The following is a 26,583-nucleotide window of genomic DNA, read 5'->3' as shown; positions in this document are numbered from 1 at the left end:
TGGCAGTGAAAAGGGGAAATTCAAGCCATTTACTTGGAAAACTACATGTTCAAACTTAGAAACAAATGTTTTTATGACCTGTTGTAGCTGTTTTTGGTGATTAACTTGGAAACGGACGGATCCTGTGCAATTCAAATATATCTCTGTATTTATTTATTTTTTAATCCACAGTTCTTAGCCACGTGAAGACCCACTCCCACGCTGAAGATGACCTCTTCAAGAAGCTGTTTTCCGGTTACAACAAGTGGTCCAGACCCGTGCCAAACATCTCCGATGTCGTCATTGTGAAGTTTGGGCTGTCCATAGCTCAGCTCATAGATGTGGTGAGTCTCCACAGATTACCGGTTTGACAGAAGAAGTTCAGACAAACAACATCAAGAACATTATTACTACATTACACATGGGGAAAATAAAAACTATCATCCTTTATTTAACCAGGCAGATCCCACTGACATCAGAGCTCTTATTGAAAGAAACAAACTTTACTACATTTTTACTAAACCCTGCACAGAAAGGTATACTTTATTCATATTATTTAACAGTTTAGCATCCAAAGAAAAGTGTTTTATTTCAGAAAGTTATTTATTTGTTAAAAGTAGTTTTATGGTTAATTGATGTGACTTTAAGTTGTGTTAGCACAATACTCTGAAGAAATGCTCTGCCTGTTACTACTTTTTTTTTTTTAAATGGGATTTTAAATTAATTCATAAAGAAAGAAACTTTACTTGTGCTGAGAACCAAAAGCATTTTATCTCTTTATATTTGACTCCTTTAGTCTTTGGGTTTCAAACCCTCACAAATAATTTTCCTTTGATAAAATATTGGGGTTTTTTTTGTAGTTTTTTTGGCCTCACCGTGAACTAACATTTTCTGCCTGTCTTCATTTATCGTTTAGGATGAGAAGAACCAAATGATGACAACTAATGTGTGGCTCAAGCAAGTAAGCAGAAATGTGGCCATGTTGATTCGTTAGAACCTCTTTTGTTTTAGAAATACGTCACACAGGAACCTTATTCATCAGAGAAACCTCATTTGTGCTTCCCAGGAGTGGAACGACTACAAGCTTCGCTGGAGACCGTCGGACTACGACAACGTGACGTCCATCAGAGTCCCGTCAGAGCTCATATGGGTACCAGACATCGTGCTTTATAACAAGTAAGTTTAAAGTGAAAATGGGCCTAACTTTAGGGACAAACATGGCTGTAGTTTTCGGCCCCCCTCTGCTGAGGTTACAGCAGTAAATTGTCTGTAATGTATACCAGCAGCAACAAGTGTTCTGTAAAACTCATTTTTTATTAAATACTTAACATCAGTTTACAGCTGTTCTAGGTTTAAACACAGGACATCAATACTTGTATAAAACAGTGTTGCTTTATTTATTTGCCTGAAGACAGCACAATTTATTATACCTTTTTTTTCTTTTGTTTATTTATTTAGTAATAAAAAAAGTCAATAAGTCTTTAATTACCGTTCCTGCATAATTTAGGTTTAGGTTTCAAACCTGGAACCAGCATGCTGCCTGTGTCACATTTAGTTTAAAGGCTTCTGTTTTAACATTCCTTGTCTAAGGAATTGTTATGGTTGTTTTAAAAAATAATCTTTAAAATGGAATCATTACAGACTGCAGAGTTGAAGCTTTTCAATCTGTTTACTTTGTAAACTTGTTTAAAATATTATCTATCTGAAATTTACTAAAATTCCAGGCTAAACCTCCCTAAAACTCTTCAGTTTATGGTCTAAAGGATTCTTTCTACAGAGCTGTACACAATAAGAAAGTCCCATTTAATTAGTACACAGAATAAAAGTCACGTTTGATTACAAGCTGAAACAGCGCATGAAGATAGCGCCATCTAGTGGTAAAGTAAATCTCGTGTTTTCTAACGTTTGCTGTTTGATTAGATCACATATCAAATCTGTTTTAAACTGTAACCCTGTAACTTTATTTGTTTTTTCTTTCTTTCAGGGTATCTATTGACGAATTGTAATTATTTCTAAATGAAGGCAGCACTCATAGAAAGATTTCTGTGTGAAATCAATTACAAAATCCACAGAGCGTCGCCTCGTCTCCCTTCAGCTGAAGTCACCTTATGGAGAATAAATGGAGCAGGTTGATTGCTGAGTTCTGCTCTGCTGAGTCTCTGTGATCAGTCTGTTAGTGAAATGAAAAGAGGAGACTAATGAAATGATAAGGGCTTCAGCCGAAGCTTTCAACTCCTTTATGTTTTCCAAAGTGAAAGAACAGAAATAGATTATTTTTTGTCTGTTACTCTAAATGAGCTTTTCTTCTGATGCTTTCATCCTGCCTGTGCACCCTCTTCTTCCCCAGTGCTGATGGTGAATTCGCTGTGACCCATATGACGAAAGCCCACCTGTTCCACACGGGCAAAATCCGCTGGGTGCCCCCGGCCATTTACAAGAGCTCGTGCAGCATCGACGTCACCTTCTTCCCCTTCGACCACCAGAACTGCAAAATGAAATTCGGCTCCTGGACCTACGACAAGGCCAAGATTGACCTGGAGCGACTCGAAAACACCGTGGATCTCAACAACTACTGGGAGAGCGGCGAGTGGGCTATCATCAACGCTGTGGGAACGTACAACACGAAGAAGTACGACTGCTGCCATGAGATCTACCCAGACATCACCTACTTCTTCATCATTCGGAGGCTGCCTTTGTTTTACACCATCAACCTGATCATCCCCTGCCTGCTGATCTCCTGCCTCACGGTGTTGGTTTTCTATTTGCCCTCAGACTGCGGTGAGAAGATCACTCTTTGTATCTCTGTGCTGTTGTCCCTTACTGTCTTCCTTCTGCTCATCACGGAGATCATACCGTCGACCTCCCTCGTCATCCCCCTCATTGGCGAGTACCTCCTCTTCACTATGATCTTCGTCACGCTGTCCATCGTCATCACCGTGTTTGTGCTCAACGTGCACCACCGCTCCCCTAGCACTCACAAGATGCCCCGCTGGGTCCACGCCGTGTTCCTGGACTTGATCCCGCGCTGGCTGTTCATGCGGCGGCCCGCGCCCGACGGCCGGCGTCGCCGCTTGCTGCTGCTCCAGCAGGAAGCGGCGGAGGATCGGCGGCTCCTGCGGGCGGCCGGGTACAAGCCCGCCATCTGCATCAGCACCTCGTCCACCTGGTTAAGGGACGGGAGCACTCTGGAAAACCCAGAGAGGAGCTGCTACGAGGATTTGGAGCTCGGAACGCTGGCGACGTACTTCTCCTTCCGCCCCTCCTCGCCGAGGCCCCCGGGGTCGACTCCTCCGCCGCAGCAAAAGCAAACGCAGAACCAACAGGAGGCGGCTGCGGGGTCGAACAGACAGTCGGCTGGAGGCAGATTTAACCCCGCTCCGAGGCCAGGCGACAGTACGGCGTCAGAGTCGTTCCAGCTTTCACCAAGTGTGATGCGTGCTCTGGAAGGGGTCCACTACATCGCAGACCACCTGAGAGCTGAGGATGCTGACTTCAGTGTGAGTATCACATCCATCAGATATTAACATCCACACCAGCAGCACTGTTGACCTGCAGAGCTTCCAGCTTGGTTGATCATCAAAGTAACCAAACAGGTGATTGAACCTGATCATCTGTCACTAACTGATAAGTAAAATTCCATTTATTTACCTTTAACTCAGACACACTGGCCTTCACATACCAAAAACAACAATAAAGGAAGAATTCCACTTTCTGTGGGTGCAGTTAAAATCTTTGACGCATACATTAAATTCCTTAATAAAACATTAGACAAACATGTCATCTTGTAACGACACAATAAAGTCATTTTACAAAGACGTACATTGAACAATAAATAGGGCTATTTGAACATCATTTGTAAAATTAGCATGCCAAAATATTTCCCATGGCATTAATGTTTCACAGTTTAATCATCACGTACCTCACAGCTGGTAAAATGGCCAAAATAAATTGCTATTCTCACTATATTTAACACTTGGTTTGCTAAATAAGATGATGGGAAATAAACATCATATAACATAGATTATACAAGAACACACTGTATGTAATCCATGTTATAAATATTGGATTATATATGAAAATAAATATAACTAGACTGTAACATAAACATGCAGTGGGCTAACCATAACATTGTGTTAATTAAAATAAGACTTTCTTTAAATCTTACCTTTCATTATGACTACAACCTGTGCTGCATCTTATAAAACTCAATGAAAATCTTTACTTTACTTTACTTTACTTTACTTTACTTTACTTTACTTTACGGTTTCAAGAAACAGTCAACTTAAAGACGTTTCTTCAGGCTCGAAGCAGGAAAACAGAGCAGGGATGAGCCTTGAAAATGGTTTTGCACAGCTAATACTTCACCATTTTTATCTAAAAATGATTCCCTCTTTGTTTTCTCTGTCTTTTCCGACAGGTGAAAGAGGACTGGAAGTACGTCGCCATGGTGATTGACCGCATCTTCCTTTGGATGTTCATCATCGTGTGCCTGCTTGGGACTATAGGCCTCTTCCTCCCTCCGTGGCTGGCCGGCATGATTTAAATCTTTCGTGTGAACGTGTTAAAAAAGCAAACAAGCAGCTGAACGTCGAGACTGGGACTGGGACCGTGTTTGGATAAAACACTACAACCTCTGTGGCCTAAAAAGTCTATAAAACTCTTTACGCATCATTACCTACACGATTAACAGATCCGTGGGATTTTTCCGATTCCCGCCGTTCATATTTTTATTCCGCGTTGCTAAAAGTGCAGCTTTAGGATCTCACGTGCATTTTATCGGACTGAGACATCCAGACTTGTTGCAGCTTTAATCCGTGTATGATGTACTCCACGTGTTTGACCTGAATGCTAATGTTAGCGTTCATAAATGACCTCGGATGTTACCAACCTCTGGAGGAAATATACTGTTCATCATATTAGCATGCTAACTGTTGGAAATTAAAATCGGCTCAAAAGTTTTAACAGAAATGGTTGCCAAGTCTAGATAAAACTGAAACAACTCCAATAATCTCGTCTCACAATATTGACTTGACCAATTTTCATATTTCTTTTTAAGAAAAAGTATTAAAGAAAAACATGAAATGTGGCTAAAATTTAGGTCAGAGTTTGGTGAATTACTCCTGTCAGTGTTTGCTAATGTGTTAGAATGATATATACTGTAGTTTAACTTTAAAACAGCTTCAGTAATAACGTTGTATTTACTGGCCACAGTGACAGCTGTTTTGAATAAAAATGTTGGGGTTTTTCTACCCAGCTTTAAATGAATTTCTTGGTAAATCACCTAAACTTTTAACTCCGGTTCAGTCAAAAGCTGTTTGTTTTAATGTGATCATTGAGTTCAAAGGTGTCCAGACACTAATTGCAATAATAGGAGGGATATTTTATCTTTTAGTTATGCAGAATAAACAGTTATCGTCCCATTTACGATTAATCATCTGGAACCAATGACTGCTCTGAACAATCTCAGTCAAAGGCAGCTGGGCTTCTCTTTTGACTCTTAAAGACTTTTCACTTCCTGTTCAAGGAGGTTTTTCGATTTGCTCCACGAGTGAGATGCAAAATGTCTTCCAAGAATAAAACAAGCAAAATAAAAATAAGTTTTGTTGCCTTTGATTGAATTGGTTCAGATTATTACTTCTTAATATGGCAGAGAATCTGCACCAGCTCACTAAATTTTATGTCAGCTTACACAAGGAGCCATGAATTCATCCGTGTTACCGTTAAACAAAAGCCTCATGATTAAGTAGGAAAAGCTCAAGTTGTGTGAGGCAGACCTAAATACATACTGTATAATGGAATGACATTCTCAGCTCGTAACATGTACAGTATATATATCATCTAAACAACTTGTTTTTTCTGTTTTTATTCATTTTACTACGCCGCCAGAATTCCATTTATTTCTGAATGAGCACACCTGTGTTTCCCTGTAAAAACATATTTATAGATTTATGGCCAAAATAATCTGACTGGGACTGTAGCTACATCCTCCTGGAGTTCACTGAACTCATTCGAAGGACATTTAGTCTTGAATGAGCCGGTCTAGTATCAGCAGAACCTAAGGGGGGGGTCAGGCCTGTAATCCTGTAGTCCTGAGGCTGCAGGTTCAAGCCCAGGAAGGGCATCCGGCATCAAACAACTGTCAAATCTTTCATGTGAGTTTCCTTGCTGTGGAAGGGTAGCAGCTGAAAGAACAGAATCAGTAGAAACTAAAACCAAATTGCTTTGTTTCTGCATGATGATGTACTTTACGGGAAAAAGCACAATGCGATACTGCTACAGGGCAAACGCTCTCAACACAAGATTCTTTTTCAAATAAAATGTACTTAATTCAACAGGCATCCTTCAACCTCAGTTCCAACTCAATAAACATTTTTTTATTATTATTTAGTATTGATAAAAAAAAACCCATTGTGCTACAATGAATGAGTGAATGACTGACTGTAGTGTAAAGCGCTTTGGGGTCCTTGGACTACATAAAGGGCTATACGAGTGCAGGCTATTTACCATTTATCACTATTATTCTCCCCAAATGTTGTATTTATACTATTGTCAGCTACATTTTTAGCTAGTTTTCTTTTACATTTATGCAGCGTTTTGTGGAAAGACGCTTCTTTTCACAACTTATAACCTTGACTTTGCTGAGAATGAGTCTTAGAATTGACTGTAAAGTAAGTTTAAAAGGAAAAATGTCACATTCGGTTCGCACTGTTGCCTCACAGCGAGGAAGTTGTCGGTTCAACCCTCAGCTGCTTTGTTGTAGTTATAGTTTCCACGTTTTAGAGCTACAAAAGTAAACCCTTTGCTTCTGTCTTTATTTGCGTAACATCTATGGCTCTCAGTTATATTAAAATTGTCACAGGGCACATCAAGTATTAACAAAGAGGTTTAATTTTCTGATCAGAAACAAGGGACATTTCATTGAAATATTTTTTGGAAATGACTACCATCTAAATACAAAAAATATGAAGTTGAGTGATAAACATTGTTGTCTGACTGATCCATACTCACTGAGTTACACAGTAGCATCACATTAAAACTAAACATTCATTTACAAGGTGATGGCTGTTCACAAACCCAGAGGCTCGACTGCGATCAGTTTGACTCCAACAAGAACGTCTGACTGTGCAAGTTTTGTTCTGACGGAACTATTTTAAAGATCTGATTTAAAAACCAAAGAAGACCGGCCGCTCAGGGGGCAGCTGGTTTAGCTAAATTAGCCCTGACTCGCGCTTGATCCACGGCATCCAGCATGTTCTTGCTGTCCATGGCCAGAGTGTGTGCAGCGGCCAGCATCTGTTTCTTGCACTCCTCCTTTAAAGATGTGATGGCATTCTGCTGGGCCAGGCGCATTTTACTGATCAGCTCCGCCATGTCGTTGTTGAGCAGCTTCTGGGTGCCTTCGATCTGCGGAGGCAGCAAAACGGTTAGGGTCTAATTACTAAAAAAGGAGAGTTCAAATCTTTCAAAGTGGGGTTCTGTGGACAGATTATGAGCAGTATCTTACCTGTTGTAGATAGCGCTGATTATGAGCTAAAGGCTAATGTAAGCAGAGCCACTGTCAAAGTGGACTGCTGCCATTTTTAAACACTTCCAAAGGTTCATGTAAGCACAATTGTATAAACTTTTTCATTGCTGTCAATTTTACATTACAGAGTTTCTTTTAAACATAGAATAAAGTGTTTGTTTTGCAAGGACTGGAATAGAAATACATGCTAAGGACCACTGTAGATAAAAGGCGAGATTTGTGGCCACCATCTTGCTAGGTGCTACATGTTTTACTGCAGTTTTACAACCTAAAGATTTAAAAAATAATATGATTAATGAGGCTGGAGTTGTTTTAGGATGGCAGCAGTCCACTTTGATCCTAACCCTAGCTTTTAGCTCATCAGTCGGGTTAGAATTAAACTCTGTTCCTCCAAACCGAGGTCGTTCAAAGAGCTATCTACAACAGGTAAGATGTTGTTTAAAACCTTTTCACAGAACCCCGCTTTAAAAGATCTGAACTGCTCCTTTAAATGGTGATAAACTCTCCGCGCTCTGCCGTGCGACGCACTGTACCTCCGTCCTGTTCGACTCGTGTAAAGTGGGCAACACGTCATCCACGCTGTGAATCAGATCTCTTAGGGCCATCCCAACGGACTGCGGGCACAAATCGATACGGGAAATTATTTCTGTGGTGACTCAGGGAGTTTGTCTTTGGGGGGGGATAATTTGTCTCAGCGTGTACCTTGATAATGGTGATATATTGTTCCGGCGGCATCTCAGGGACGTCGTTCTTCAGCTGGACAACAACTTTGACCAGGTCCATGACAGTTTCGTAGACTCTGTCGTCGGTGCGGTCGAGCTCGGCCGTGGGTGCAGCCTGCGAGGAATTTATTTACACAAAGTCGTGAAACCAGGACTTCAAAAATACGATTTAAATGTTCTTTTTTTATCACTAAAATATCATTATTTAGTTAGTTTGGGGTAGTTTTAAAAGGACTGCAGCACCAAAGTCGATCTAATTACCTGTGCTTTTAGTCGCGGGGGCTTCTCAGGGGGTGCTGTGGGGCAGAAAGATGTATTATACGACAAGATAAAACCTGTAAAGGATGAATCTGTAAATTTATTTTAAAGTACTTACCAGCCTCACTGTCAGCTTCAGGCGGCTACAAACAGACAAAGAAAAAAAGAACGTGGATCATGATTCACAGAAATTGCATTTGGGTTAAGGCTGTTTGTGAGGTCATTATGTTCCTGTTAAATTAGTTATTAGTGATGTTTGAGTATTTCAGCCGGCATTAGATACGGTCAGACGTTTATGCCTCTGGTATTTTCTTAGTCAAAGATCGGAAACATTGGGAACCACTGCTTTAGTATGCATATTAAATTGCAGTTAACTATTTACGCAATTAGTGCGAATCCAAGTGAAACGCATTCCAGAGTAAAAGACGGCTGAATTGACCAATGAAGGTTTGTGAAATCAGAGAACTTGAGAACAAAATGTCTAATAACAACGATCATTTATGATGCAGAGACATGAAAATATTTTCTCAGACATCATTTCCAGCTGAGGAAGTTATTCACTACAGCAGTTTAGTGCTTGGACTTCCAGTTTTTGCTTTGTTTTTTAAAGTGAACTGACCTGGCTCTTATTTTATGTATCTGAAAAAAATATTTTCAGTTTGTGCAGGTGGGACACCTACCACTGGAGCGTCAGCATCCTCTGGGGCCATGGGGTCCTGCAAAAGAACAGGCAGGTTCACTTTACAGATCACAGAGCCTCTCTTTGGAACTGTTATCAGGTGAACGTTCATTAGGAAACTAGCGGGGCGTCGGGGGCCAACGGGTGGGTTGGCGATGTTTACAGGTGCCCCGTTCGGCTCAGCCTCCAGGGTAACATCGAGCTCGTCCTCAGAGGGACACAAAGACACAGGGAGGGGACTGACAAAAGCTAATGATGCTCTGTTCCCCACCAGGAGTCTCTCCTCCTGCTCCAGCCACTTCTTGTCCTCCATCATCTGCTCTTTCTGCTGCCGCAGCGTGTCCTGCATGAACTGCCGTTCCCTCTGCCACAACCGCTGGGCGTCCTCCTTGCTGTTCGGTTCCACTCGCAGGAACTCGCCCTCCTACGAGGAACACGCGGACAGGTAGGGTTACAGCGCCTGTTGTGTTGGCACGTTCAAAGAAACGCTGGGAGAAATACAAGCGGACTGATGAAGGGGCCTACACCTTCCGAGTTAGTGTGTCTTACCCCCATGCTGCGACGTCGAGGGGATCGAACGGGGAGCGCGAGAGTGTTTCTGGAGTCCACCGGGGACTGATATTCACACGGACTGGCCAGGTCCGGTGAGCTGGCACACAGAGCCTCATTCAGCTGCACAGGTACAAACACACACACACGTCAATTAGAATTAAAAATAATAATGTAAAGAGAAAAAAAGCATCATCTGAGCTTATTTTGCTCCATTTCTGTACCTGGATGTGTAGACCGATGCTGAGCGTGTTCCCAAACCTCGCTGGCATCAGGCGTGTGGGCTTCAGTAAAAGGTTAAAAAAAGAAACGTATTAAATCTACACGAAAAGAGTCACTAAATAAAACGGTGGCTGGATTGTAAAGGTATTCATACCTTGGGAGGAGGGTCCGCAAAGTTGATCTTCGGTTCGAAATACCTGGTGGAGCGCACTCTGTCTTGCTCCCTCTGTACGTCCTGCTCCTTCTCCATTTTCTGGACGTCACTGACAGATTTGAGACGCAGTTAGCATCGTGGGTTTGAAACAGCGTAAAAGTGAACTTGTTGAGCAGGCTGACAGATGGAGCATGACGTTTGCAGATGACAAATCGTGATCCGGTTAAAACAAATGACGGGGAAAAACTCTCAGTCCTTGGTTGAGGGGCGGGGAGTCAGGATTGTGGCAGTGGAAAACTCTCAAACTTGCTGTTAGGAACACTGTGATTAACGAAGAGGATATAATATGTGTTATTAACTGTTTTCATTTCTGAAATCTGTTTTATATGATGCATTCATGTGCTACCCAAACAAAAAACTTGGTTTACAAGTGATGTAATCAGGAAGGTGCACTTTTTATGTCCAGTAGACGTAACTTGATGTGTGACAATTACAACAAGAATTAAATTTACAAAAACACAACTGCCCTGGTTTTTCAGCTGACATCCTCAGTTGGTTGAGATGAAGATGCCACGTTGGGAACAAAACTGAAACGTGTAGCTATTTTGAGGTTTTCTTGGTTGCATAGTCATTTAGATCCGCTTTTCCTCTTCCAGGGACAATTACCTTGGCGTGACAATCCTAACGAGTCATGCACCACCTGATCCCCTCTGTTTGACCCAATCAGAAGCAGTGTAGAGCGAGTCACGACTTCCTGTTACTGAGTACCGGCCCACTTCGAGCACTGGTCATTACTAGATGCAGCAGATGACACAACTACCCGCCTGTGTCCATCTTTAGCTGTTGTTTCGTAATCTGCAACAAACGAGTACCTGATCTTGACCACGAGCTCCGTGAAACTGGGCCTCTCGCTGGGATCGTAGGACCAGCAGCGGGTCATGAGCGAGTAGAGAGCAGGGGGGCAGTTGTCCGGTTTGGGCAGCCGGATGCCCTGCTCCAGCTGGATGATCACGTCTTTGTTCTCCAGCCAGAAAAACGGCTGCTGCCCGCGGCTCATGATCTCCCACACGCACACGGCTGCAGAGCAACACAAAACGCAGAAACGACTCGAAACAAGCACCTTTCTGTTGCTCCATGTCCAATTCCAGGATGAGAGAGTGAAGGAAGACGTTAAGGAGTTACAGACAGTGAGAGAAAGACATCACCAGCTCACCAAACATCCAGACATCGCTTGATGTGGTGAAGCGTCTGAAGTTGATGGATTCTGGGGCCATCCACTTGATTGGTAAACGGGTAATAGATGCTGCCAGAAACAAAAGGTTTTCCAAAGGTGCTTTTATTGGAATTTCATTGACAAAAAATGTATATCAGACTGCCTTCCATGCTAGTTTTTCACCTATAACATCGTGGAAAAAAAAAATAAAAAATTTGCCATATACTGTACCTTTGTAGTATTCTTCATCCTCTATGTATCTCGACAGACCAAAGTCTCCGAGCTTCACACACTCTGGGCTGGCGACTAACACATTCCGCACTGCAATGTCTCTGAAATAAGACCAAAAACATATTGATATTAAGGCTACAGACTAAAAATCAAAACACAAAATCAGGCTGATACTGAAGCCAAGGAAAACTACTGAAATAAGAATTATCGCCCATCACAAAACAAATGTTTTTGTCCATTTCTGTGTGTTAATCATTGGATGCACATTAACAAGTGATTATGTTTTAGAGTCAACACAATTCAAGATGGCTGCCACAGCATGAGATTCTACATATTAATATGTTTAAGGTTTGACCAAGATGGCGAGAACTCTGTCATCTCTGATCTTTATCTAAAACTAATATGCAACTCTTCAAGGAATGCTTTAATTTCCTATTTTTTACATTTTTTACTTCTCACCTGTGAACCACGTTCATCCCTTCGAGGTAGACGAGGGCTTTGCAGATCTGTAGGCTAAACAGAACCAGAGTTGTGTTTGTCAACTTGTTCTGGTTCTGGGTCAGGTAGTTTCCAAGCTGCAGGGATGTCAGTTACACAGTCAGTCAGGTGAACTAATCCACATCAGTGCTGCCAGAAAAAATAAAGCTTGGGATCCAAATACAACACAAGCATGTCTAAACTTAAGTTGCTATGTCCAGATAAAACAGTGGCACAAACCTCTCCGTACTGATAGAGCTCCATGACGATCCACACCGGATCCTGCTCTATGATTCCAATCAGCCTGACGATGTGGGGATGGTCGAGGTTCTTCATAATAACTGGAAAACAAAGAACCCGAGCAGTGAGTGTTGCTCTCATACGTCGTGCAATGCCACGTCTGTGGTTGCATAGAAGTAGCGGCGTTTGCTTCAAGCTAATTTTGGTGTTTGTACCTGCTTCACTCATGAATTTCTCCATCACATCAGCAGAACAGTCCTTGCAGGTCTTCACTGCCACGTTAATCCGCTCACCATTCTGTTCGAGTAAAGAATGATCACTTCAATACTGTGAATCTGTGGCGCCATTCTGTGTCCTCACTGGCCAAGCAGTGGCACTGCATCAGTCTGGATATGCATGAATATGAACTTATTTAGGGTGTTCCAGGTGTGGCATGAGGCAGATCACCACTGTAGCTGCTGGTTCCCGGGCTGCGCCATTTAGTAGAAGATTAACTGGAGTTTACTTGTTTTTATTAGTAAAACTCTTAAACTTTCTTAGTGTTGTGTTTGGTGTCCATTGAGCTGGGTTCATAAAAATACATTGGGGGCTCGTCCAGGATGTTTTGAACTTGTAGAATAAAGACTGAACACAATATTGAGTAGTGTAAGAGTTATATTAGTATGAACAGCTATATATGTTAAAAATGTTCTACATAACACCCCGACAGCCATAGTAGCGATCTGCCTTAAATCAGGCGCACCTTAAATCCACACCTCCACAGGTACATTCACGCAGATCCAGACTGATCTTGGACAGCGAGAATGCATCGTTGGTTTTGTTATCCAAAATGGCATATTTCCCAACTGGGTCTTACAGATTTCTTGTAAACACCATCGTAGACCTCTCCAAAAAAGCCTGCCCCGAGAATCCGCCCCAGAACGATGTTGTTTCGATCAATCCCATACTTGACAACTAAAGAGCAACGGGGACAGTTGTGAGAGACCATAAATACGTTGCCACTGGTATATTTCTGAAAACGCTATGAGTGGCAGCTTCAGTCAAACCTGATTTAGGCCTCTCGTCAAGAATCTCACAGTAGATATCTGATCCTGAATCCGAAACAAAAAAAGAGCCAACTCAAATCAACATGGATTTCTTTGTAACGTGTGACGGATGGAAACGGATCATAAAAGATATAAAGATATGTATACAAAAATATCTCACCCATACTGTGTCGGAATGAGGAGTTGTCTTTGCTGCTCCGGAGAACAGACAGAATAAAAGAAAGTCAGAAAAGTTCAAATTATGGCTTTATAGAGCAAAAGAATATAATTTTAAAGAAACAGCCTCTCACCCTGTAGGGATGTCAGGGAGGGAAATCCGTGCAGGCTTTGGATCTAGTTTAGAAAACAAAATGTGCAAATTCAGGATCCATGTCATGCAAATATTCCTAAAGAACTTGAAGGGATAGTTCAGATCTTTATGAACAATTACTATCTTACCTGTTGTAGCTAGCTCTCTATTCTATCTATCTATCTATCTATCTATCTATCTATCTATCTATCTATCTATCTATCTATCCCAAGATCCAAGTTTACTTTATAAGCCTTTCGATTATTCTCAAGTTTTCATTTCAAAGACTTTTGTGGTTATTTACAAGTCCAACATCAGCAGTACCAGCTAAATGTAGCACTTCCAGTGCAGCCTGGGGCTCCTCAGGCAGGAATATTCTTTTTTTAAAAATGACCAAAGTCCCATATAGAGTAAAACTGGTGGCTTATAATAATGTGAATAATATCTGTAAAGTAAAAGTAACTGTATTATCACAATTTTTCTGTTTAAGCAGAATTAGCTGTGGAGGCCATCTTAAATTTGTCTGACTCCAAAAGTTAATCAGTTGTAGACAGGCATCCAATGATTATCCAAATGTCCTCCAAACTCAGATTGATTAAAGAGCTATCTACAACCGGTACAGTACTGTTCATTTCCACCGAACCCCATTAAAGCTGAGCTAAAAGTAGAAGGAGCTGAGTTCCACACCTTTGTTGGGTCTGTAGATAATGCTGTCATCTGTGTCATTTTCCAGGCGACAGTATCCATCAATGAGGTCCATCACATTCTCCGCCATGGGCACAGAGGCCACGCTGATTGATAAGCGCTACCAAAGACGATACAAGAGCATGACGTGAAACAACGCCCCAGACCAAAGAAAAAGCTAGCAAACAGCTCGTTGTTGCAGTTACCTGTTTGGCCCCCTCTATGTCGATGTTTAGGAGGGCCTTGCCGTCACTCTGCGGTAAGCACTGGATTTTCTTTATCTGTTTGAAGTCTGCTAGGAACACCGCCTGGGGCACAAAAGTTAGGGCAGCAATAAGTTTATTTAGTTAGGCTGAACCCTTCCAGTTTTGACATGATGAAGTATCTACCGATTGTTATGAACAAGACTTTTTTTTTTTTTCTTTTCTTCTTTTTGTTTTTTTGTTTTTTTTGGCACGACAAGTTTGGACTCGAAAATATGTGGAGCAGAAAACCTATCAGAGGAATTAATTAACCTGAGCAGATATAAAAATCAGGAAAAAAAGATGTCACATAAATGAGAGGATACAGAAAACAGGTTAGTGTGTGGTCCCGTCACGTTTACATCATACATAAATGAGGTTTATGAACTTCACCTATTTTTGTTTTCAGTTTTGAGTCACATTTTGCTCTTTGTATAGTATTGTGGTTCTGTTGGGATTGTTTGTGTTTGATTTATTGGTTGTTGTTTTTTTTGTTTGAATGATTGTATATTCTCAGTCATGTTTTTCTGCTGCCCCGTCACACCTGGTTCTTGTTTACTAATCAGCACACCTGCCCCTCGTTAGCTGTTGCCTTGTTAAACGCTCCCTGCTTTTCCTTTGTTCTCTGATAGATCATCCTTGGTTTCAGCTCCCAGCATAGAGTTACCATTGGGAGGCTCCTGTTAACTCTTCTTTTATGTTTTTGCCTCCCACAGCTCACTTGGTTTGTAATGAAGTTAACAGTTCTGCACTTCCTTTATTTTCCCTAAATTTATCACACTCCATATAAACCCTGAGAGTCACAATCGGCAGGTTGACTATTTCTAGTAAACTTTTAAGGTGCCGACTGATAAAATTAATTGCCATCGAACACATGCAAACAACAGAAAACCTGTATTTTATTGTATTTATTTTGCTACAACCTTAAGTTTTGACTGACTCATAGATTTAAACACAGATAAAGTGATGCCAAGTTGAAAAAGTGTTAAAGAAATAAACAATGAGAGCACACAGAATTGTGCAGAAAATGGACTGAATGATATCTCACAAAGAATATGGTCTGAAAATTATAGTTTTAAGTGGCACAGCAGTCATCTGACATTGAACCTGTAACAAAAGCCAGATCTTTTTCTGGTCTGGATTATCCTTTTGCATTGGACCAGGCACAAACAAGTTGTGACAACAGTGTAAGAAAGCTGCCATTTAGCTGCTTGAACTGACTGCAGTTCTCTTTTTTAACAGTAGGTGTCACTGCTGAGGGAAAAGGCACTAGACAAACGACTACAGGAAGTACATTCTTCACACACAAATCTACCTACACAGCCTCATCAAATCTGCTTTAAGCCAGTATCTTACTGGACTATTGGCAATGACTTGTGAAAGACATTCACGAGGGAGTTTCTAAAATGTCTCAGCATTTGAAGGGGCTTTCAGTTTCCCTGTGTGAGTCGCAGGGCTTCGCTGTCATGTCGCTGAAGTTTAGAGCATGTTCAAAAAAACTTTACATTACAAATTTACTCTCAAATTAGGTTCGTCGTGGGCGTCTGGAACCCAACGCAGTTTAGTGTCTGCGAGTCACAAAATGCGAGAACGACGAGACGAGGATTTGGAGGCTTACAAAACCACATTTGTGACTGATTAAAGACCAAAAAGAGTGAATAAATTGTGATCAAATAGAAACATAATTAAGACACTTTGTGACCGAACTGAGATAAATACAGTAAATGTGCGTGCCATTTGCAGGAATGTCACATATACATACAAATGTTTCGTAAATACCTATTTGGTGTGATTCCAAGTGAGAATTTGTATATTTTCTAGCAATTTTGTGTCTTTAATTAGTCGCCAACAGCCTTAGCACAGTTAGTACCAAGTTTTACTTTTAGGCTGTTGTAAAGATTCTGCAACTTTTGCAATAATTGCACATTTTTAAAACTTGTAAACACAAATCTGCTTGTAGTGTCTACTTTGCAGCTCTTCCACAGACCAGATAAAGACAGATGGCGGTTAAATATCTTCAGGCTTACTGCTGCGTCCTTCTGAGTGCGCTGACGGATGCCCCTTCCTCCAATGACCAGCTCCACTGAAAGACTCCATCCTTGCTGGTGTAGAACGAAAACATATGTGTAACAAAGTGTGTCTGAAGTGCTTGACGGCCACAGAGTTCAGGTCTTAGGGGGACACTGCTCCACACTCACCACCAGCTCACACCGGAACACCTCTTCGTCATAACAGCAAAAACTTTTGAGGGTCTCGAAAAACTTGATCATGCAGTCGTCCTCTTTGAGTATCGCGTACTGCTGAAATGTTTGCTGGATCATCTTCCGTAGCTGCTTCGACTGGACCAAAATAATCAAAATAGTTAAACATTAACTGTAAAAGCCTAGTCACTCCTTCTGCAAATGACAGCGTATGTTATTGGAAGAAACACGAATCATTACTAAGGAATGTGAATGTAAATACAGATGTTTACCTTCATGCTGTTAATCAGCTGCTGAGGGAAAAAAAGGTTGAGACCCACTTCTTTTCTGAAGTGGTAAAGCAAAAACACACAAAAAGCTAAATTAAACCATTGAATTTTGCTTTTAGACACAACTAAAAAATTGCTCACAAGATTTAGACCTTTAGGAGGGAAAAAGCAACAACCCAGACTGCAGTTCTTTAACGTTTCTAAGAGGCACGGATGTTTTAGCAAGCTGAAAACTGACTCCTAACAAGTGCAGACACACGCCGTCTTTAAACTAAACATACGTCAAAGCGCACCGCTAAAATGAGAATTAAAAGCTTTCCATTGACAGCAGAGATGTAGAGGACAGCTGTTGTGTCGAGAGGAAGAACTCACTCTAAGAGCTCAAAGTTCGATTTCTTTTCAAGGCCTTTTGCGTTCATGTCTTTATAGAATCTCCTGTAAAAAGAAAAACCATGTAAGGACCAAACACTGTTGTAACATATGCCACTGGTTTCAGCTGGTATGCAGTTTTATTTACCCACAATGCAAAGGTGAAGAAAGGGCCAGCAGTGTAACGCTTGCATAATGTCCTCTGACTCACCTGAGCTCCAAGCAGCCGAGCTGCAGCGCCATCCCATCACTGACGTGGCTCGCGTGATACTGCATGTAGTCACTGCGTACCTGCGGGGAAGCGTCAGGAGCCGTCATGCAAACGTGCGCTGAACAGTTTTACTGTGAATACCCAATATTTGTATGGATTTTACATTATTTCCTCAAACAGAAAACAGGACTTTCTAGGCTGAAACACAGATCTAGTCCTTAAATTCCAACTCTGTAATTATGTGTAAAAATTCTAAGTTTTATGTCCATCAGCCACCACTATCCCAGAACTATGAGAACCAAAACAACTTAGCAGGTCAGTAAAACATTTTAGCACTTTTGTTAGCTTGTTAACCGAGCTTGTCTGATAGAGAAGTTTGGATGATACGCCAACTTTTTATAGTAACTTTGAAATAAAAGCCTTAGTTTTTTTTTTCTAATATATTTTATATAACCCAACAGCTTTTTTAAAAAGCCACCTGTTTTTAAAGCCCTGAATTCAAAACAATAATAAATTATTCATGATCCCACCATTGACAGAGAACTGGTTTTTAATTCAAATGAAAATTCAGATCTTCTGAATTGCGGTTCTGTGGAAAGGTTATGAGCAATTAGTATCTTACCTGTTGCAGATGCTTCTGAAAGAGCTCAGTTTGAGGAAACAGAGGTTAATTTCCACCCTGATGACAAGCTAACAGTGACTAAAATGGATTGACTGCCATCTTAAAACAAATCCGATCCCAAAAACCGTCAAAGTGGTTAAAGAAAACGCCATTTTATAAACTTTACATTGCCAGGATTATTAATTAGCCTAAGTGGCATTTAGCCATAACATTTCCTGTGGGTCCTTGGGCGCTTCCTGAAGGAACATCCTAACATTTCTGCTGGCAGAAACTGCTGTGAACATTTTGAGGCTGGAGTTATCTTAAGCATTGAATTTTAGTTTTTCAATCCGGTCAGATTGAAACTCTATTTCTTCAAACTAAAGTCATCCAAAAAAAACTATCTGCATCAGGTAAGATAGTAGCGGTTCATATCGTTCATTTCAAAAGATCTGAACTGTCCCTTTAAATACTAAATTCTAATGTCAGTCATTTCTTTAAATGATACTCTCGTAGTGTCAGTCAAAAAGTTACTGCTAAAAACAACAATGAAGAATTCAAACTGCGTACCTGATGGTAAAAATAGACAAACGTGGATCTGTCGTTTTTAAACCTTTCCAGGAAATTAACGGGAATGTATCTGACTCGGAGGTCATACCTGGAGTCGAAGAAGAAAAGGAAGAGGAGTTTTATCATCTAACAAACAGCGGCGGGCGATACTAACGGCGCGCGGCCCGTACCTCCACTCCGCCTCCACGTGGAGGCTCTCGTAGCGCTGCTCCACCTCGCCGACGGTCAGATCCGGGTGGAGCCAGTGAAGTTCTTCTGACTTTAAGTGCTTCAACATGAGGCCGTAGCATCCTTCCAGATCAACATTCGGTCCCAGCCGGCCACTGGCCAGAATGGAGTGAATGATGGCCTAAAGGAACGAAGGAAAAGAACCGTCCACGTACAACGTTTTATTCTTTTAACCTTTTCTGACTCTTTGTGGTTGGCATTTCAGTCACATCATCTTCTGTGTGTGTGAAGACACATTCAAATGTTCAGAAACCATAATGTCAAGCACTGGTAATGAAATTAATTGTATTTTTTTTTCCTAAAATGACAGATTTCCATCATCCTGAGCAAAAAGGACAGAATGAATCAATTTTCTTCCTTAATAGTAAATTAAATCGACTTATAAAAACGATCTCCGTCATCGTTTTCATCCTCTGATAATTGTGTAAACGCTGATTCACATTTCTGGTTTTTATTTTTCTCTACTTTTTTTTTCTTCCATCTAACCACTTCTGCAGAATTTATTTTAGCCGTTCATACATCAAAATGTTCAGCTCATTTAGGAGTTGAGGGCTGTGATTTGGGGGTTTTGGAACTTTTATAGATTTCAAAACATTTAACTTTATTTACAATTATTTTTCTCTGTATATTAAGATTTCTTCAGTTTGTTCAAAAACATAATTTTCTGTGAAATCTCCTTCAGCAGATTTGCTTTATTTTTGTATTTTTACAAAACTTCTAGTCTTTAGCTACCAGTTCGTTGTTACTTTTAGCTAGCATTTTGCTACTTTTGGCTTTTAGCTACCCTTTTGCTACTATAGCTTTCAAGTAGCATTCTGCTACTTTAGCTTTTAGCTCACCTTTTAATGCTTTTGGCTTGTAGCTAGCATTTTGCTATTTTTAGCTTTTGGCTAATCTGTTGCTGCTTTAAGCTAGGATTTTACTACTTAAAGCTTTTAGCTAGTACTTGGATATTTTTAGCTTTTAGCTAGCCTTTCAGCTAACCTTTTGCTACTTGTAGCTGCTCTATTGCTACTATAGCTTTTACAAGCCTTTTTTTCTACTTTTAGCATTTAGGTAGCCTTCTGTTATTTTAGTTTTTAGCTAGAATTTTGCTGTTTTGGCTTTTAGCTGGCATTATGCTACTTTTAGATATCTTTTTGGTACTTTTCCCCTTCAGCTCGTACTTAAACAGCTGGGTTTCAGCTTGTCCCACACATTTCTCTGTATTTTTCAGGATTCTTCGCTCTCACCCTGATTTTCCAGGAGCTGTCACATTTGACCAGCTTGAAGTTTTTGCCCAGGTTGTTGTTGGTGCAGAAGCACACTTTGAGGATCTTCACCGGGCCTCCGTCCCCCGGCAGCTGGGCCTCGGTGCTGGGCTCGGAGTCTTCTTGTTTTGGAGCGGGCCCCCTCCAGGACATGTCCCCGGACATCACCTCGTACATGGTCACAGCTGGGTCGGCGGCGTCATATCCACGTCATCCTTTCGACCGAAAACAGAAACACCACACGTCTCAAATTCAGTCAAAGTTACAAGACGCGGAGCTCAAGCTGTGCACAGAAGTTATCTGGAGCGCAGCGTTCTGTGACTTGTTTCGTCGCGCCTCTGCAGCCATGCCGACTTCAGGCTCTTCATCCAGCGATCTCACCGATACTTACTGATCCACGTGATTCACACCATTTCATTTCAAAGATCTGCAGATCACATTCCTGCCATACTCGGGGCTTCGTGTGAGGACCTGCACGTTTCGTCAAGCGGCGCTGTGGCAACGCAGAGTCCTGTGGGATCTCAGATGACTCAAAGAAAAAAAAAAATCCCAACTGAATTACCTGACGTTTCATAACACAATTCCTGCAGTTGCATTTGAGAAGCGGCAGCCTTCAGCAAGACGACCAGGAACAACGAAGCCTCGTAAACCGAGACAACCCAACAGGCTGCAGTGGACAGATGCTAACAGTCGTTAGCACTGGTCTGCTTTGATTTTAGCTCAAAAAATAACTCCAAATGTGACACTTCTTCTTAAATTAAAAAACTGATACAACTAACCAAAAATAATAACTGATTAAAGACTGATTCATTTACCTTTTTCCTAAATTCTAGCTAGCTTTTGTTAGCCTAGCGTGCATTAGCACACAGACTCACATATTTATACAGTTAATGCAGAAAACACTTTATTTTTGTACACTTTAATTAATATTTCAGTCTTTTCCATTGCTATCAGCGGTAATCCAAAAGTCGCAGCGGTCCTCAACAACAACCGGGGTTCCGGCAGAATTTCGACAACATGATGCTGCCGCTGCCGTGCTTAACAACTGAATCAGCCAAACGTGTAGCCAAAGTCGAGTTTCAGTTCAGAAGACGAGGCGTTATCATTTCTCCGTCCTCTCAGCGCCTCATAAACGCAAATAATCCAATGCCTTTCCACTCACGAGTATTCAGACCCAGTCAGATACTATTTAAAGCCACAAATCACGCAAAAAAAACGAATCACATCCGCACATGCACTGTGTGAGTGATTTGACTCATTTAATTGTGTAATACTATTACCTTGCATCAATTTGCTTGTTAGATGTACCAAAGCAGGAATATGAGACTTACTTTAAGAAAAAGTACTCTAACATGTATTACACACTGTACACACCATCATATACAGTATTTATTTTATGCAAAAATAAATTTTATGTGACACAGATAGATATGCATGTCCCTGATAGGTAAATCAATACACTATACATGTATTTTACTCCATGTATGTCTCACATATGGATACTTAAATATGTAATTATAAATGCTGGGAACAATTTGGTACTACCGCCACCGTGCTTTACAGTGCATACAGATTTAGCTAAATGTTTAGCCGGAGTTAGTTAGGATTTAGTTCATATTTAGTCGTATTTTTATTTGGTTTCTCGCCGTTTGATCACATTAAACGACACAACGGTCGTGTTTACGTCACCACTTCCTTCAAGTTCACCCGAAAGACTCAACTTTAAAGGGTCCGTCCGTCAAATATTTCCCTCAGGGGCGCCTGGCCCTCTTAAGTCAGATTCTACCCGACGGCAGTGACTTCCCAGCACGCTTATCTCTTTGCTTACGAGACACGTACGCCGGCGACAGGAGATTATTCCTTAAAACAAACATGGCTACTGTGGGTGACTGTAAAAGGAAAAACAAAAGGGGTCATAAAACTCCACGACGACACACCTCGAAGCCATCCGCTCAAGTTTTGTTCACCGCCTGGAAGAGCCAGAAAACCCGTGCGCACCATTCCTGGACACCTGAAGGTTACAGAGGAGCGCAGCAGCCAACCGGAGAGAAGGAAATCTATGAAATGCAACTTTTTAGGATCCAAAAGACGCAGACATGTTGACTCAAGCCGTCTTGCAAACATGTGCACCGTAGCTGCAAGATTTCTGATTAAATAGAAAAAAAAGAAAAACCCCACCTCACAACGCTGCTCAGGAGAAAAAGGTTTTTTTTTTTCGAAGCTCAGGAAAGGAGCTCCATGCCGTTTCGTCGGCCGCTGAGCTGGCGTAGCTTCTCCCAGGGCTTTCCCACCGCTGTTAGGTTGGGTTTCGTTAACCCGAGGCCATAAATTCCAGCAGGATCGAGTGGGAGTGTTTTTGTGTGCCGGAGCGAGAAAAAGAGAGCAGGACGAGTGTGGAGCATGGGGCCGCGTGTTGCACCATCGCCTGGGTGTGTGTGTGTGTGTAGCCTGACAGGAGGGGTTTCAGGTTGACGTTTAAGAAAGCCATCCCCAGATTAAAGCTCGAGGAAGGCTGGGTGTACACATGCATTTCTTTACTCGTGTTGCAAAAAAATTAACTGAGCAAACCTGAAGTGTTTAGAGCGTTGCAAAATGATTGTTTTCGTCAAGCCTTTAAAGCTGTGTACGCAATCACACACAGCGTCGTCTCCAAGCTCCTAATGTGGATTACTCTCAGCTACTACCACGCTAAGTGTCAGCTCGGTGTCTGTCAAATTCATTGATCTGCAGCTGCTTTTGTGTTGGCGAAGTTCAGTCGGCCGCGGCGCCCATCTTGAATTGGGTCGACGTCCATCCAGTCTGAAAGTCTCACTGGAATCTGTGCGGAGCTTCGTGAGATATTTTGCTAACAGACAAACCGTGTTGACTGCAACAACTAATGTTTTAAGCCACGTTTTGCCCATTGATTTTTTTTTTTTGTCTATTAGCAAAATATCACATGAACCATTGGAAGAATTTTAATGAAACCTTGAAAGTGCAAACTTTGGATGCGCCTCTACAGCTGATTAACTTTTGGAGCCAATCCAATTCAAGATGGCGTTCACAGCCAACTGAACTAAAAAAAAAAAAATTTACTATAGTTCAGACAATTTTACAGATGTTGAGCTAGAATTTGGTTTGGTAGTAGCTGGGAGTCATTCACAACACATGCTCCAAGGGCTGCTCGTTGCACAAGATCGTTACTTTGAACTTCAGCAAATAACTGCCGGAGGCAATCCTGTTTGTCTGTTAGCAAAATATCTCACTAACCACGGGGCGGATTTCAATGAAACTTTCAGAAAGCGACCAGCGAGCCCAACTCAAGATGGCCACAGCAGCCAATTGATGGCCCAATCAGAAGCGGTCCAGACGCGGAGCTCAGATCTGGCGCGGCGGTAGCTGAGAGTCATCCACAACGCTTACCTCGAGGGTGACGTCTCACCCCGTTGCACTAGAGCAACAAGCAGACAGAGCGCTCTGAATAGGTGACCAAGATTACGTGTGTAAATCTGCTGTGCCCGGAAATACTCACTGGAACTCTTGCAGCCACACAGGTCTCTATGGTGACGATAGATCCTTAAATAGAACTTTGTATTTCAGTCACCAAAGTGGTGTGAAGAAACCGTGAGCCCTCGGCCACCGCAGGGGACAGGGACAGATCACTCGTTGGACAGAGGACTTCCTCGTGTGTCCTCCGAGCTGCGCTGCCTGGGACTGAGCACACCGCAGGGTGAAATTCCTCAGGGGGCCCGGCGCAGAGGAGCCGTCTTTAAACAAGACTGCACTTGAGGAAAGAGGAAGCTCATACACACACAGAAAGACCGCAGTCGGTTTGCACATGAAGCACAAGTCGGACGCGAACCTTTCGGCGCTTGAAGCGCTGCGCTTCAAGCCCGACCATTTCAGGTTGTCCAAATTCTTAGAACTCAGACAACTTTAAACATATTGAGCTAAAACTCGGTGTGGTAGTAGCTGAGAGTCATTCAGCTACTACCAAGCCCTGACAGATCACAAGAGGTATTGCAAGAGTTTGAGCATAATCCTGTTTTCAAGGTTTAACCAAAACAGATGCATCTCATTTCTCAACTTAATAAGATCTTAGTTTAAAACTCTGGCATGAAAGGTGGCGGGCGATATGCAGCAATGTTGTTATTCATGAGGATTTATGCAGTTTTAATATAATTATCTGTGTCTAAAACTAGCTGGAAAAAAAAAGACGTAGCTGTTTTCATAAGAGTTCAGTCAGTAAACCCATCGTATCTGAAGCTTTTGAAGTGGAAAGATTTGCTGCTTTTTCCGTAGAATACCAAAGATCTAAATTAAATTAGATCTTTGTAGTATTTCTGTCAATTGAACAGAGAAGCAAAGATGTAATTAATAGTTAGTTGCAGCCGTATTAGAAATAGTAAGAAAATTCTGAGCAGAAGGGAAATTTAAGGTCAAGTTCAGGCTTTTTCTTTTTTTTCTTGCCTTCAGCGTGCCTCCAGGCCACAAGATTAAAAGATAACGGACGCACAGAAAGTCGGTTTGTCAGGGTTTAGAAAACTGCAACGGGCCCCTGGCTTGATCTTCTTCTAATTTATTCTAAACTCCACAAAGTTAACACCCCGTTTAAAAAAACAAACGTGTTTGTCAAAGCCTCTCTGCAGGCTCAGACTCTGACCGGGTTCTCTGCTGCCTTTTGAAGTAAAGTGTTTCGGCGAAGAAGGCGAAATGTGTCGAGACACGCGGCTCCGACTGTAGCTGCGCACGCTGCTGACAGATGCAGCTTCAGATAGCGGTTCTGGGAACCGTGGCGATGTTGTCGCGCATTTACGGCCTGTCCTGTTCCTTCAGGGCCAAATTACACAGAAATTCACCAAATTGTTTCACAAGTAGGGCTGAAGGTTCAAATTGGAACTAAACTGACGGCAGCTGGAAGTTCGTCTTTGCCCGTCTGTCACTTTAAGACGACAGGAAATTGGTTTGGATGTTCACGAACAATCCAGAAGTGAGGTGGACGCTGCCGGAACTATAGTGTCCCCGTAAAAAAAAAATAAAAAAAATAAAGAGGGGCTTACAACCCTACGAACGCCATGGCAACTGTCAAGCACGGCGGCGGTAGCGTCATGCTGCGGCGCTGACGGACCGCACAGGATGGACAGAGTAATGAGGACGGAACTCCCGACCGCTAAAGATCTTGGACAAGGTTGAGAGTTCCAACAGGATCAGGATCAGAACCGGTTTCTGATTGGCTACAGTGGGCCGATTCAGGTCTTCACAGAGACCCGACCCTGCCGATAAGTTCTGGACCATGACGCACGACTATGCGAGAGCTGAATCTGCGTCAGGAAACCCGCCCGACTTAGGTGAACTCTACTGATTAAGTAGCAGCCAGAACGAAGATAATCCGTCCTGTTTCCTTTAAAACGGACCGCTTTATTTTTTCCTCTGGCAGGAAGTCCCTTCATATGACGTTTGGTGTCATTGTGAACCTCGTGAATTCTCTTTTTTCACATACAGGCCAGGAATTCCCTGCAAGGTCCCTCTGGATACACCCCCCCCCCCAAAAAATAAAAAATAAAAAAAATGCAGTTTTCTTACCTGAACTCTCAGTAGAAATAATTTTAAAAAACAAGCTTGTTGCCTAAAGGTTCCAACAAACAGCGGCTTCATTTGAGAATTTGAGGAATTTGAGAAGGATAACGACTCCGTATTGATCAATTCTGCCAGCAGTATGGAGCCCGGCTGCAGTTTTGTTTTTCTTAAATTAATAATAAATAATAATAAAGTCTAGAAGTTGTACTTTAAGCTGGAATAAAGAATAAATCAGATAAACCCACATGAGTCCATAATGAGTCAGATGTTCATGGATGGACTCCTGCTGAGCCTCCAGGCCTCAGGATCCAGGACCAGCAGGAGGGTTTTAAATGACCCAACCCAGCAGGAAGAGGGGGATTTTTATACTCTTTCATATTAATATTAATAAAAAAGTCTTCTCCATGTGACCCTGTTATTCCTGTTAGAGCAGCTGGTGGTTTTTCTGCTCTCTAAACCCAGTTTAGTGTGAGATAGGTGGCAGGAATGTTGCTGCTGCCTCCTCACCTGCAGGGACACGCCTCACCCTGGTCCCGTCAGAACCAGCCGGTTCCGAAAACCCAACCAGCGCTCCCTGCAAAGGGAGGCTTCAAAAAAAAAAAAAAAAAAAGCGACAATCTACAGACTTCTGACTCCGTGAGAGCGTCCTCAGCAGGAGCTAGAGCTGACAGAAGGCTTACCTGAGTGGGACTGCGCTCCTCCAACAGAGAAGAGTCCTTAAATCCTCCCGAGGAGCCCAGAGCTGAGGAGCAGGAAGGAGCAGGAAGGAGCAGGTAACCACTCCCTCACCTCCCTCACTTCCTCATTTTAACCTCAAG

The 26,583-nt window shown here is 42.0% G+C and overlaps 2 protein-coding genes across 5 annotated transcripts in view; one reads left to right on the top strand and one right to left on the bottom strand.

The window, feature by feature from the left end:
• Positions 1–7,134, top strand: part of chrna2b (cholinergic receptor, nicotinic, alpha 2b (neuronal)) — a 10,856-nt gene extending 3,722 nt beyond the window's left edge. The window contains exons 2-6 of the mRNA XM_017427295.3: positions 172–323; positions 896–940; positions 1,046–1,155; positions 2,327–3,476; positions 4,397–7,134. Coding sequence (XP_017282784.1) covers positions 172–323; positions 896–940; positions 1,046–1,155; positions 2,327–3,476; positions 4,397–4,522 — 1,583 coding nt within the window. The 3' untranslated portion in view covers positions 4,523–7,134. The remainder of the gene's footprint in view (positions 1–171; positions 324–895; positions 941–1,045; positions 1,156–2,326; positions 3,477–4,396) is intronic.
• On the bottom strand, positions 6,850–26,583 carry ptk2bb (protein tyrosine kinase 2 beta, b). 4 transcript variants are annotated; one of them, XM_017427301.3, is made up of 31 exons: positions 26,446–26,583; positions 20,192–20,424; positions 18,902–19,080; positions 18,732–18,819; positions 17,561–17,640; positions 17,353–17,415; positions 16,984–17,038; positions 16,709–16,849; positions 16,538–16,612; positions 14,475–14,576; positions 14,272–14,389; positions 13,586–13,628; positions 13,456–13,487; positions 13,296–13,340; positions 13,106–13,203; positions 12,465–12,546; positions 12,250–12,350; positions 11,992–12,107; positions 11,533–11,633; positions 11,302–11,391; positions 10,961–11,165; positions 10,089–10,197; positions 9,937–9,996; positions 9,713–9,835; positions 9,435–9,587; positions 9,165–9,200; positions 8,603–8,627; positions 8,488–8,522; positions 8,207–8,341; positions 8,038–8,118; positions 6,850–7,383 (listed from the first exon to the last, which is right to left on the bottom strand). In XM_017427301.3, the coding sequence occupies exons 2-31, from the start codon at positions 20,384–20,386 to the stop codon at positions 7,168–7,170; spliced, it is 2,982 nt and encodes a 993-aa protein (XP_017282790.1). In that variant the 5' UTR covers positions 20,387–20,424; positions 26,446–26,583; the 3' UTR covers positions 6,850–7,167. The 4 variants fall into 4 exon arrangements, with proteins under 4 accessions (XP_017282790.1, XP_024864096.1, XP_024864097.1 ...); XM_025008328.2 differs by lacking the exon at positions 26,446–26,583 and adding an exon at positions 26,273–26,384 and having other exon boundaries at positions 7,168–7,383; XM_025008329.2 differs by lacking the exon at positions 26,446–26,583 and adding an exon at positions 23,721–23,889 and having other exon boundaries at positions 7,168–7,383.

Source organism: Kryptolebias marmoratus, linkage group LG19 (genome assembly GCF_001649575.2).
Source record: "Kryptolebias marmoratus isolate JLee-2015 linkage group LG19, ASM164957v2, whole genome shotgun sequence".
Lineage (NCBI taxonomy): Eukaryota > Metazoa > Chordata > Actinopteri > Cyprinodontiformes > Rivulidae > Kryptolebias > Kryptolebias marmoratus.
Note: the sequence above shows the minus strand (reverse complement) of the source record. Positions and strands in the feature narration are given on the sequence as shown.

What these genes read in the sequence shown, in the direction of transcription:
- ptk2bb (XM_017427301.3), bottom strand. Translation starts at nt 20,386, where the DNA reads ATGTACGAGGTGATGTCCGGGGACATGTCCTGGAGGGGGCCCGCTCCA. An exon ending in TGTTCCGGTGTGAGCTGGTG is followed by an intron (nt 16,613 to 16,708) that starts GTGAGTGTGGAG and finishes GTTCTACACCAG; the next exon opens with CAAGGATGGAGTCTTTCAGT. An exon ending in AGCTCTATCAGTACGGAGAG is followed by an intron (nt 12,108 to 12,249) that starts GTTTGTGCCACT and finishes ACATCCCTGCAG; the next exon opens with CTTGGAAACTACCTGACCCA.